General features: G+C 38.8%; 1 protein-coding gene across 3 annotated transcripts; it reads left to right on the plus strand.

Moving 5' to 3' along the window:
* The first annotated feature begins 5,546 nt into the window (after positions 1 to 5,546).
* LOC307022349 (ADP-ribosylation factor-like protein 4A) lies at positions 5,547 to 8,586 on the plus strand. Of its 3 annotated transcripts, none has more exons than XR_013803363.1 (2): positions 5,547 to 5,695; positions 6,748 to 6,877. XR_013803363.1 is itself a non-coding variant. In XM_079655111.1 (2 exons), exon 2 carries the CDS (start codon positions 6,944 to 6,946, stop codon positions 7,547 to 7,549), a length of 606 nt encoding a protein of 201 aa, XP_079511237.1. In that variant the 5' UTR covers positions 5,547 to 5,695; positions 6,870 to 6,943; the 3' UTR covers positions 7,550 to 8,586. The 3 variants fall into 3 exon arrangements, 2 of the variants coding, with proteins under 2 accessions (XP_079511237.1, XP_079511238.1); XM_079655111.1 differs by having other exon boundaries at positions 6,870 to 8,586; XM_079655112.1 differs by having other exon boundaries at positions 5,551 to 5,695; positions 6,829 to 8,586.
* Positions 8,587 to 13,871: the final 5,285 nt, after the last annotated feature.

The raw sequence follows: 13,871 nt of genomic DNA on the forward strand, positions 1-13,871 counted from the left end.
GTCTCCTAAAAATTACGTTCCCACAGAACTAAACTGCCTTCTCAATTACGTTTAGCTAGACACGTATTTTCTCCCTCGTTATATTAGTTAAGAACGTATCTCAAATACATTTATTTTCTTCATATCTTTGCCATTTATTGTCTTGCTTATGATAATGATAATAGTCATTTATAAATATCGTTTTAGAACACACATTTGAAATCAGTAGGCGAGGCTGTAATTTCGCCAGCTGTTACTCTCATGAGCGAGGCAGAAAATAATAGTTTTATCATGCCAAAAAGCTGCTGTGTCGTTTATTGCACCTCAAACATTAAAACAAAGTTACGTGTTTCTGTACTTCATCTAAGAACAAAGCACAGTAAAAGAAGATCTCTGTGGCTTGATCGCCGTTCAAATGACAGCGTTGGTTTCCCCAAAAGTGGGCGGGGCTGTAAAGTGACGTAGATTTTACTCTCATATATTTATTCTAACGTAAATTACATGCCAGTGTTGTATCTTTTTATTGATTTTTTAAAATTTTAAATCAGATAATGTCAGACTTTTTTTGCCGTCTGTGAGGGAAAAGAAATGGAGCCTCAAAATACTGAAATCTGTATTTTTTAAAATATTTTTTTCCTTCTAATTTGTTATTCTTTTCTAAATAACACACTGTTATTTACTCAACAATAAGACACAATTTTCCTTGTTTTTATTTATTCGTTTAATTCTATAATCTTGGGCTTTTAATACGGTGGCCGGCAGGTGCAAACGCGGAACAACGGCCCATACATACATACATCCGTATACATTAGCAGGAAAAACCTGCAAATAATGAAATGAAATACAAACAAACCCTGAAAACAAATACAACAGAAAAACGCTGCATTTACAGAAATGATGCAAACTAAATACAACACACAAAACCCCGAAAACAAACGCAACAAAAAAACGCTGCACGATATGCAAAGTCCAAAGCACGTACAAATCCCAAAACACATTTTTTTAAAAACATTCCGGAAGTGCTCCAGGCCTCTAGGGGGCGCGCTACGTGGAACAGATTGATGTATGACCAGACATAGAGAGAACGAACAATAGTGATGGAAATCGGGAGGAAATAAAGTTCATTTAAGTGGAGAAGGTAAGTTTTGTTTTGTTTTTATACATAGAGCGTCATATTTATATAGCTAGCGTTAGCGTGCCTAACTACTACACCAGCTGAGGAGAGCTTCACGTGAAGAGAAGATAAAGTGAGGGAAGAACATTGTCAAAAGAGATGACAAATCAAGTGCAGGCAAATAACACGGGCCATAGAGTTGAGTAACGGCTCCTACACACGGCGGCGTGCGTTGTCGCTTTGCCGGCGGAGGGGGGGGGCTGAAACTCGACCAACAACCAATCACATGAGTCTCCCGCCCCAGACACACAAGCACGCCGTTTGATTGGCTAGAGCTTGCACTGGCATATGATTCGATTGGCTGACGCCTCCGTCGAGGCGGCAAAAGTAGAACATTGCTCTACTTTTGCAGCGAGCACCGCGAGAGAAGCTACGCTTTGCTCCCACAATGCAGTTTGGCGAATCGTGACGTGACCCCATTCAAAGTGAATGGGCAGAAGCGTTGAAGCGGCAACGCACGCCGCCGGGTGTAGGGGCCGTAAAGTTGTCGACGAACTACAATCACATGTTGATCAAAAAAAGCCAATATGCGCCGTCCTCCGAGCTGGACACATTAAATTGGTCTCTTTCCGCAGCCGGAGAATAAACAAGTGCTCAGGGACCGTCTGCAAAGTGCAACTCCGAAAAAAGAGAATACAATAATATTCAATAATATTCAATAACGTTACTATTATACAGTATATTACTACCAAACTCACTACACACATCAATAGTCTCCTGTTGGTCATATTACAGCAGAGAGTTTGGAAGAATGTGCTTTTGAATAATTTTGGTGAATATTTATAGTGTAAAATCTTCAATAAATATGGTATAATCTTCAATAACGTCACTATTATACAGTGGAGTCCTACCAAACTCACCACACACATCAATAGTCTCCTGTTGGTCATACTACAGCAGAGAGTTTGGAAGAATGTGCTTTTGAATAATTTTGGTGAATATTTATAGTGTAAAATCTTCAATAAATATGGTATAATCTTCAAGAACATCACTATTATACAGTGGAGTGCTACCAAACTCACTACACACATCAATAGTCTCCTGGTGGTAGGACTACAGCAGAGAGTTTGGAAGAATAAGGTTTGGAATAATTTTGGTGAATAATTATAGTGTAAAATCTTCAATAAATATGGTATAATCTTCAATAACGTCCCTATTATACAGTGGAGTGCTACCAGACTCACTACACACATCAATAGTCTCCAGTTGGTCAGACTACAGCAGAGAGTTTGTAAGAATGTGCTTTTGAATAATTTTGGTGAATATTTATAGTGTAAAATCTTCAATAAATATGGTATAATCTTCAATAACGTCACTATTATACAGTGGAGTGCTACCAAACTCACTACACACATCAATAGTCTCCTGGTGGTCATACTACAGCAGAGAGTTTGGAAGAATGTGCTTTTTAATAATTTTGGGGAATATTTATAATCTTCAATAAACATGGCATCATCTTCAATCATTTTCCAATGGAGCCATTGGAGTATACAGCTACTCGTGTAGTAATACTGTAGCTGCTTTTACAGCATGTATGTTTTGCTCAGGGTTTGCACATTTCAAGTTAATCAACTATTACTTTGAAGATGTATGATTACATTTATTCAAATACATACAACTAAATATGCATTGCTATGAAAAAATATTGTAATACATTACTCATATACTGTGACAGAGTTAAGACTAAAATGTGTATCTCATGCAGCCCCATTTTGTAAATGCATCTTTGCCTCAGGATTGATTAAAAAAGGATTATTTTAGTTTTAATGTCTTCATGTTCTTCATCTATATCATAGGGAAACAATATAAAATGTAGTCCAAAATAAGTACTCATTCAAACATTTCTCATTGGTGGTCGCTCCTGCTCCACTAAAGATTTGAGTCTTCAGTCCCAAAATTGTGCAACTTTCTTTCATCTGATCTGACATCTTTAATTATTTCAATACTTTTAAGTCTTAATTATACCCATTTAAAATGGATAGTTATTATTTTAGTATTACTTTTAATAGCTTTTTTAACAGTTGAAGTGATTTTAATAATGTGAATCTATTAGTTAACTGTGGTTTTCATTTTTGAAGAAAAGCTGATACATTATTGTTGCTGCTGACATATTGAAAAAGGTTTGGTTTAATTATACGGTATGCTACTTTTTAAAACAGTACCTCCATGCCCTTTCAAACCACATTTATGTGGTTTGAAACAGACTGGGTAAAGAGGACTGGGTTAACATCAAATGGCAGCCTGGAAAGATAACCCACACCTTCCAGAAAGATGCCACCAGTTGTGGAGCCTTTGTCATACAGGTGATTCAATGCAACATGTTGTGTTCATTAATAATAAAGCATTTTATTTTAAAGGGAAATTCAAAAATACGTCATAACGTCATGTTATTTTACCATCTGTCCAGATGGCCAAGATGACAATGAAGGAATTTCCGAAAATTCCACAGACGTTTCACATCAAGTCATCCAAACAATGTCTTCAACATCTACGAAGAGACATGGCAGAAGAAATTCTCAAAGGATCAGGTATTAGCCAAAAATATGAAATGAATATATGGATGGGTTCCTGTAAATTGAACAGTAATACACCGGTTATTTTTTCAGTTTCAAAGGATGACTTCTGTTCCTTCTGTGGAATTGAGGACCTGCCCACAACTGCTGTTGATGCTGTTTGGGTGAGACTAAATGATGAATTGTTTTGAAACTCCAGAAGATAATCTGAATAGTAGATAATATATAGATCATCTGGAGTTAGATTTCAGGAATAACATAAAAGTAATTACATTTTGTATATTTTTATGAATTACAAGTTTCCTTTTGTTTTTCTTATAATTTGTTAACGTTTTAGCACACCTGAATAACAACAAGTATTTATATATATATATATATATATAACCAAAAAAAGTATAATCTCTATAAAATATAAATGAATATGCCTGCTTTACAAGTGTCCTACACTTTACATTTTCTTAATATCTTTGTTGTATTTATCCCCATGTAAATTCAGTGTGAAACTTGTGGAAGATGGTTTCACACGCAGTGCCTCGGAATGACCAACCCAGTCTCACAAAAAAACGTGTAATAACTACGTTGGTCCACAACGTAGGACGTAGTATTTTTACAAAAACGCCTCTGAAATTGTAAGATCCCTACGTTTTTTTTCACCATTCATTCCAATGGCTGGCGTCTATGTCACGTGATCTTCCCATTTCTCCCTGCAGAAAAAAGAAACATGGCCGAACTTCGTTTTATTCTCGGTGTAAAATGCCTGTTTTAAAGTTAGTTTGGCCATTAAAATGCGTTTTGATGTCATTTGATGCGAGAAATATGAGTTGTTATTTCAGATTATGTGTGCAGTGGATGTATATGATCTTTAGTTTGCTAGTTATTATGAAGATTACTTCAGGAGATTGTGTCTATACAACGTTTTCATTGTTACCAAGGTGGTTGCTAGGGACGCTGCTATCGATATTATTTCTGTTATTTTGTGTAAAATTGTGTTATCTTTATTGCTACCCCCTTCCCCGTCAATGTTGGTCCACAGCGCAAACGTATTAGTTTAACAAAATCCGCAATTGTGTCATAGTGTGGTGCCGAGAGATGGGAGTCGGAGGCGGGGTATCAAAAGGTACAAGCTAGACTTTTATTTAGCAAAAACAGACCGGCGGAGACAGGAAGTCCGGCTCACTAAAATGTCCGTGCAGAACAATACACTAACCCATAGATCCGTGGGTGAATAATGTCAATCACCACAATAGATACGTTATTTTCCCCTGTGCAATTCTCAATTTACTCAACAATAACACATAATTATCCTTGTGTTTATTTATTTGTTAAACGTTGAAAACGTTGTAGCCTATAGACTAAATTTCCTGAAGTAATCTTCATAATAACTAGCAAACTAAAGATCATGTACATCCACTGCACACATAATCTGAAATAACAACTCATATTTCTTGCATCAAATGACATCAAAACGCATTTTAATGGCCAAACTAACTTTAAAATAGGCATTTTACACCGAGAATAAAACGAAGTTCGGCCATGTTTCTTTTTCTGCAGGGAGAAATGTGAAGATCACGTGACATAGACGCCAGCCATTGGAATGAATGGTGAAAAAAAACGTAGGGATCTTACCATTTCAGAAGCGTTTTTGTAAAAATACTACGTCCTACGTTGTGGACCAACGTAGTTATTACACGTTTTTGTGTGAGACTGGGTTGGAGGAGCCTGTGACCTAAGATGTTCATCGACATAACTACACAGCTATGCACGCATGACAAATAAAAGCTTTGAACCTATCGATCCGTCTATCTCTATCTATCTCTTAGGAGGGGCTTTATTTTGAAAACCCCTAGCGGAAGTAGAACTGTTTACTGTGTGTAGCTTGGTGCCTCTGAGTATAGACTAGAGGGAGTTTCACTTCCACAGCTCAGTATCTCAGAGGCTCTGAGGATATTAAGAGCACTTCTGGGAGTACAGATGCTATGGACATACAACATCTAATGGAATAACGATACCGTTAATATTGGATGAAATCGTAAGTTTGTTATAGCTATAATACGAATTATGCTTTTCATTGTAGTACACACCGTGATAACTGCTGTCAAAATAACGTCAGCTTGAATTAATTTCCCCATATGAACCAAATATTACATTACATTGCATTTAGCTGACTGCCAGTCCTCTGTGTTGTCATGTTACGTTTACTTCCGTTTCATTAACGTTGATAATATATAACATGTATAGGCCTGATATTCAGACACACTTGGCCTAATAAAACCAATTTAACTTGTATGATATGTAACACTTGTTGGCATCAGACTCAGAGCCTCAAGTCCAGCCTGGTCGGGTTTAGCTTAGAACAGACCTAACGGAAGGCCAGGCTCTGTTTAAAAATATGATAAATGAACGCAATGTCGTCTACCTCCACCCTTAAGGCTTTCGTATTCAATAAGTAAATGTGTTTTCTGAATCCTTACTAACTGCTTTTCAATTCGGTTATTATCTATTAAACCGAGAAGCATTGTATATTAAGGAAATCTCCCATTTTCTGTGACTATGCAACAGTTTCAGTCTCCCTTTGCTAATGTGCAGGGTGGGAGCGGCAGCTGTAAAGCTATTATTAAAGTCGCTATTTTATTACAGTTTAATGCAATAACACGTAGCCTATGCCGAATTTATCAGAACATCTTTCTGATAAATTGAGTTGATGCTTCTGTTGATTTGTTTTTAGACGTGTGAGTGATTGCTGATGAGCAATTGGCTCTATTAATTGACGGATTCTCAAAATTCGCCATTAAGCATTGGAGAGAAGTCAGAAGGCTATATGTTGCCGGGCAACACCATTGTCTTATATCTCCATGTCAGTGTGCTCAGTTGTTTGAAAAGCCCTCATCTGATCTGCCCTTATCTCTGAACCCTGGATAAATGGTAAAATGCAGGATTTCGGTAAAATTCAAAAGACTTCATTCTGTTGGTTACTCATTCACACACTGAATATAAATTAGCGTATGAAATCCTTTTTGGATGTCGTGGCGTTACATGTGCAAATGTACTGCTACCCACCATGCTGTGTTTCTTCTCATTCAGGTCTCCCTGCCAGTGTAATGTAAGGGTCTGTACTGGAAGAGGGGGATGTATTCACTTGTTGGTGTGTTGTCTTTCCTAAAGCAATGGAGTTCTGACTGTTCTGTGTGCCGCCCCCCCCCCAGGCTCCTGCTGCTTCAGTCCCAATGGAATAAAAGCAGCCTGGTGAATATTTGGTGAGTTCTCCTGCTCCATCAAGATGGGGAACGGATCATCCGATCACCACTCCTTCTTCCCCTGCCTGCCTCCCTTCCAGCCTCTCCACATTGTCATTCTGGGGCTGGACTGTGCAGGCAAGACCACTGTACTGTACCGCCTGCGTTTCAACGAGTTTGTGAACACTGTCCCAACAAAGGGCTTTAACACAGAGAAGATCAAAGTGCCGCTCGGAGAAAGCCGACGAAAGGCATCCTTCCACTTCTGGGATGTTGGCGGTCAGGAGAAGCTGCGTCCTCTGTGGCGCTCGTACACCCGCTGTGCTGACGGCATCGTGTTCGTGGTGGACTCGGTGGACTCTGAGCGCATCGAGGAGGCCAAGACGGAGCTGCACAAGATCACACGGCTGGCGGAGAACCAGGGAGTGCCGGTTCTGGTGGTGGCTAACAAACAGGACCTGAGGAACTCGCTCAGCCTGGCTGAGATGGAGAGCTTGTTGGCTCTAAGAGAACTCAGCACCTCAACACCCTGGCACCTACAACCTGCCTGTGCTATCATTGGTGAGGGACTGCAGGAAGGTCTGGAGAAGCTGCACGCCATGATCATGAAACGGACAAAGGTGCTGCGGCAACAGAAAAAGAAGAGATGATCAGCTTCAGATTGTGGGAACTTTAAAATGTGAGCTTGGAATTAAGCTATATAAGAACCACTGTGAGGCACGTCACTTGCCACCCTCTGATTGGTGAGTTTGACCCTTGCAGTGGGACTGTTTGTAAAGGTCAGCCAGGGTTTAGCTCCCACAGAGGACAGTGGGATTGATTTTGCCTCGTGGACTTTGGATGCCAACAATCCTGTTATCAATCATGGGAGTCCAGTATTCTGCTGTACAGCAGCAAACAATGAAGTTTACACTGAAATCTTTAAAGTAGACAATGAGCTCTGACTTGTCTGAGTTCAAATGTGTTGCTACCAAAGCTGTTGGAGCCAATGGATCAATGCTGCATATGTCAGTCTCGGGACAGTACTTTATATCCGTGTTGCACAATGAGGTGTTGGTCAATATGTTTACATGAAGATGCACAATGATGCCAAAACAATGTTCAAGTTGGATGTGAATGGAGGAAACTATTGGTCAGTGGTTTGGTAGTGGACCTACCTTCCTGTGAGGACAGCCACACTGTTAGCACAACATGGTCATCCATCTGAAATCATCGGGTCATGGTTTATGTTTAGGAATTCAATAGTGGGAATATTTGGAATTTCTCTTCTGAACGTGTCGCTGTGTTTGAGGAAAGAATGGCTGATTGGCAATACTTATAAATCTACCTGGCCCGAATTGGCTATTGAAATGATATTTGCTTATTGCAGATATATCAGTGGCAGTATATTTGTTGAGCTCCTAAGTAACAAGCATTGTCAGTATAGAAATACCAAAGATATGATTTAGGTAATGTATAGTAAACATGACATGTCTGAAAGGACTTTGAAAAGTATCCGAATCTGAGTTATCTTGTTAGCTGGAGCATACTAGATTGCTAACTTTAAGTAAAGGGATGTTAGCTTGCTCATAAGGCTGGGTATGATTTGAAAAGATATAGTGCCAATAATACAATTACTTTCTGATTAAAAAAAAAAACCCCAACAATGCTCTTTGTCTTTCACTGCCTCTGATAGTGAGCTAAAATTCCTTGAGCTGCATTCACTAAAACTGCTCTGCCCCATAGCCATAAAAAACACTTTACTAGCTGTTTTTTACCGCAAGTGAGCAAATAGCAAATTGCGCACCAGGTGACGGCAGCTTGAGTTCGCTTTATTGGCTTTATTTCAGTTATCTAGCTGAAAAAAAAGCTTAAATGTATTCAGTTTGCAGCCAAAATAAAGAAAACAGACTTGCTGTTCTAACAGTTTTGGGACGGACTGACGTAATGCATCATTCACTGCGATAACAGCTTCTGTAGTTGGCTTCTCAGCTTAATCACAGAGCCTAGGACCAACACTGATGATTTGACCCAGTTCAAGAGCCAGTTGTATCTGTGTGTCAGATGTGAGACTCTTCAGCTGATGGACGCTGACTTCAACACCAGCATTGTTCATGACATGTGTCTTGTGTGATGCACTTTAATGCTCCTTTTACTTTCAAAAGGACATAATTCATAGGACCCTGACACTGAAATGTTGCTTCAAAGATGTGTTTTACGTATATATATATATATATATATATATATATATATTTATATATATATATATATATATATATATATATATATATATATATATATATATATATATATATATATATATATATATATATTATGTTGCTGTATATCAAAAGTAAACCACACAACTTACATTTCCTGTACCACCTTGTTCACTTGGAATAAAACAACAGGACAGTAATGAAGGTGGTGTTTGTTTTGTATCAATGTAACTGCTGATCAGCTGAGAACAGGTCTCCTCTCTTTGCTTTCTAACTGACAAACTGTTTACAGAAAAGGTGATAAATAGAGCCCCTTCCAGGTGAGGTGTACTGGCCTGTTCTACACCAGTTCAACCTTTCTGTAACTTTAAATGTGCATCATAATGAATATTCAATGAAAGATAAGGAGAGAGAAACACTATGCATTTATATTAGCTGCTGTGACATGTGTTAAAAGTTCCAAGAAGCTAGTTATTGGACTATTGACCTTCTTTTTCTAAATGTGATATAACCATTTAAAATACTTCTTAACCTGTTTTTATAGCTGTTTTGTCTTTTTAAGATGGTGGAGTACTAAAAAAAAAACTTATTTCAATTGTGTGGGCTGTTGTTGCACATTGAATGTAGAGCAAGTTCTGCAATTAAGTACAATTTATAGGTACTTGTACTTTCCGTGAGAATATTCAAATGTTGCTATATCGTACTTTTACTCCTCCAGCTTTAGTTGCTTTACAGATACAGATTATCAGCTAAAACAAAATATAAAGTAAACATTGTCTTATTTTATTAAAGGTTAATATCTCCAGCAGCAGTATATAAAGTAATTACAAGTAGCACCACCTTTCCCTTACTAAAGTGAGAGAGGAGACAGCGTCTGGCAGAAAACGTCACTTGCACACGTCTGTGGAGACCGAGTTCCCCCACCTCGCCAAACAGGCTGTAAAAGTGCTCATTCCCTTCACCTCCACCTACCTGTGTGAGTGCGGGTTTTCCGCATTGACTTTGATCAAAAGCAAGTACCGGTCAAGACTGCAGCCAGAGGATGATCTGCGTTTATTCCTGTCTACATTGCATCCCCGCATCATCCGCCTGTGCGAGTCAAAGACGCACTCATTGTTCCCACTAAAGTAGAGGTGAGTGTAATAAGGAGGCAAAGTTGACGTCTAGTGTGTTGCTGGGAGCATAAAAGGATTTATCCACCATGTTCAAAATGTTAAAAAAATATTTTTAAAACATAAAGTTAAAAAGGTTTACATTTTTTAATGTTCAGCTCCCATGTCATACTTTTCTGGTTATTACCCTTCCCCTTGTGTGTTATGAAGCTTTTTCTGCATGTAAACGGTCTGCAGAGTCACAAACCCTCAAAGTACACCCTGCAGGGAGTACACCCCTCTATGCTTCCCCAGAACGCCTCGTTCGAGATTTTTCTTTTTCCATTTTTGTCTTCCTGGTCATAGTGACGTAACGGTCAGAGTGACGTAACAAACACACACACTCAGCCTTATCTTTTCTCAGCCGCGTCTGCGCACACTCACACACTCAGAGCCTGGCTGGTGTCCCGCTGTCTCGCAGACCCCACGCAACAACCAGGAAACGACACCAGTAATCCAGCTCACACTGTCCGCTCCTCAAGCCTCAAAGGGCGGAGCAGCGAGCAGGAGCCCCAACAAGCCGTGTAGGACAGAGAGTGAATACACATACTATACAGAGATGCTGTATGAGAAACCAATGTGATTTTGGAACATTGAACAATGTAAATCTATTGTAGTAGACCTCAACAATGGAATTATGATCAGTAGAAATGGCCATGTCATGGGACCTTTAATATTTTAAGGTGGTAACGCTAATCAGCCAATCAAATCGGTGCAGTCAGTGAGTCAGCACGATAGATTCACATGAACCGTTATAGCCTCACAATCACTGATTCGCACTCTGCCTGCAGCCAAAGGATAAACTGGTTTATGCTGTAAATGTGTTGGAGATGAAATATGTGAAGAGACTCTCCAGCACGCTCAACAACCCCAGAGGAATTTGGAACGGGGAGTTGTTGATGTCTAGTTTTAATAAGCTCACAGCTGTGCATAAACCCAAACCATATCCAGAAAGAACAACCTTTCTCATTCCTGTAATCAGGGTTGGGAATGTAATCCATTACAATTTCTAGTGACCTGTAAAAAAGGTAATCAGTACCCTAATCTGAGTATCAAAATATAAAAGCGACCTGATTACTCCACGTTACTTTGGGAATAACTCAATATCAAATGCAATGCAAATAAAGACAAGAGACTTCGTTACTTAAGTGTATTATGTAAGACAACAGAACAAAGTGACCTTAGGAATGACGAAACCAAGATATTTAGGATAAGAAATGTGTCCTCTTAAATCATTGGATACTACAGAATAGTATAGTTAACAAAGGCTGATTTAGTTTAATATATAAATTGAACACATTATTTTTGTTTAATAAATTAGGTGTTAACAAACTGCATTTGAAAAAACATATTTAAAAAAAGAAGACTGAAAGTAGCAAAAAGTCAAGTAGTGCGTCTACCCATAATACATTAATCTTTATTTTAAAATGTATTGTACAATTGTAATACTGATGTTATCCCACCTTTTTTATGTAAAAGTAATATAACATATTTGTATTTGTTATATAATTGTGTATGTAACTAAGGGAATACAGTCACCTTTTCTTGTATCCTGATGAATCACATTACATGTACTCTGTTGCTCCTCACACCTGTCATTACATTTTCATCATGGTGCTTTCATGGACGTAACAGTAACAGTGATGGAAAAATCCTCATTGATTGACACAGATGATCCGCTGCCCTTCCTCACTCTGTAGCATCCTTCCTGCCCAGTTGTCGTGTGTATGTTTTCCATTACACACACGTGGGGCTTGGTGCCATGCAAGGATAAACGTCAGCCTGTTCCCATGGCCCTACTTGAGGGGTGACCAATGTCCCAGTGACAGAGAGGGCTTCATGGGTCATGTTCTAAACATCCATATCAGCAAGCCTGACTTCCTCATCTGCAATGGGTAGTGAACAGTGGATTGGTGAGAGAGGGGTGTTGTTGGTCAACCTCCGAGCCCCAGGGAGACTCTGGCTCAGGCCGTCAGTAAACTCTGAGTGCTGTTAGGATGAAGCTCACTCTCAGGGCAGCAGGGGTGTTTTGTGGTACTATCTACAGTGGTGTAAAGTAACTAAGTAGATTTACTCAAGTACTGTACTTAAGTACAATTTTGAGGTACTTTACTTGAGTTTTTTTGCTACTTTGTACTTCTACTCCACTACAATTCAGAGGTAAATGTTGTACTTTTACTCCACTACATGTATTTAATACCTTTAGTTACTTTACAGGTGTGGATGAATGATGTGAAATATAATCAAGTGTTAAATCAGACTTTAGTTCCACCTGGAGTAAATTCACAAGCTACCCTGCAGTATACAAAGTCATTCAAACTAGCTGCACCTTTATCAGCTTTGAGAACACTTTAACGATCAATCATTATAAAACATATCATATATATTATTCTGAAATGGACCAATCTGCACAATGACTACTTTTACTGTTGCTACTTTAACTATATTTTGATGATAATACTTTTACTTAAGTAACATTTTGAATTCAGGACTTTTTCTTGTAACAGAGTATTCCTACACTCTGGTACTCCTACTTTTTGTTAATTTCAAAATCGGAATACTTTCCCACCTCTGACTATGTAAAAAAACGTTCAGCTAGATTACATATTGTTAACTTCAATTTGAATTTTAGCCTACACTTTCTATATTATTTTCCTATGCATATTGTTACAGTCTACAAAAAGAATGTCGTCATGGTCATCTGTTTCACTGTCATCCTCCCTGATTAAGCAAGTGGCAGCGCAGCTAGTAGTTTTAATAGTTTTTCAACCATGCATTTAAACTAACCTAATTGTTAATTCATGTAAAAATAGAACTTTCTGATTCTTAGAACAACAACGCTCTCATTTTTATATAAAGCGTCAGATAAACAAACTCACCCAACATTTCTAGGTTCAGCAGGATTATTTGTATGTAACAAAGGATTTGGAACACAGAAGGATAACATCATTAGCTTTTTTGATAATGGTATTTTGGTGCCTTTACATGTTTAGGTCAATTGTTTCACCCCTTTACACTTTACACTAACATTAGATTCTTCCGACCCTTCACCCGATTAGGAGACAATCTCCAAAACTGATGTATTATTGTGCGAGGTGTGTGGTGCAGTGGATTGACCGTTGGTGTTCGGATCAGGGGGTCACAGGTTCAAACCCCACTGCAGTCAGCATGTCGTCCTGTCCCTGAGACACTTCACCCCAAATTGCTCCTGTGGGGATTGCCCACAGTATTGAGTATATAAGTCGCTTTGGATAAAAGCGTCTAACAAGTGATATGTAATGTATAATATTGGATATATTGCTGGCCAATGTGCAGGGGTTGGCTGATGTGCTGAGCGGCCTGCTCTGAAACTAATCCTGGGTTTCGTTCCAATAGTCCATTTAGCTTAGGAACCTTCCTAACCAAGTGAAATGACCCGGAAGTCCCTCAGTGGCAGCCATGTTAAGTGCCGTTACAATTCTCTCAATGAAAGGAAAGGAGGTTTCAAACTTCCTTTATAACCTCCTTTAGCTTAGGAACCACTGGACCTCCCTCACCAAAAGGAGAGGAGAAAATGCTGCCCCAAAATGCCTTGCAGCCGCAGCATTTAAGTCAAGGGAATATTCGGTCGTTCATGGAAACAA

The sequence above is a fragment of the Notothenia rossii genome, assembly GCF_949606895.1.
Source record: "Notothenia rossii genome assembly, chromosome: 10".
NCBI classification, from domain to species: Eukaryota; Metazoa; Chordata; class Actinopteri; order Perciformes; family Nototheniidae; genus Notothenia; species Notothenia rossii.

Bases quoted from the DNA above. Each gene is read 5' to 3' on its own strand.
- LOC307022349 (XM_079655111.1), top strand. From the start codon at position 6,944: ATGGGGAACGGATCATCCGATCACCACTCCTTCTTCCCCTGCCTGCCT.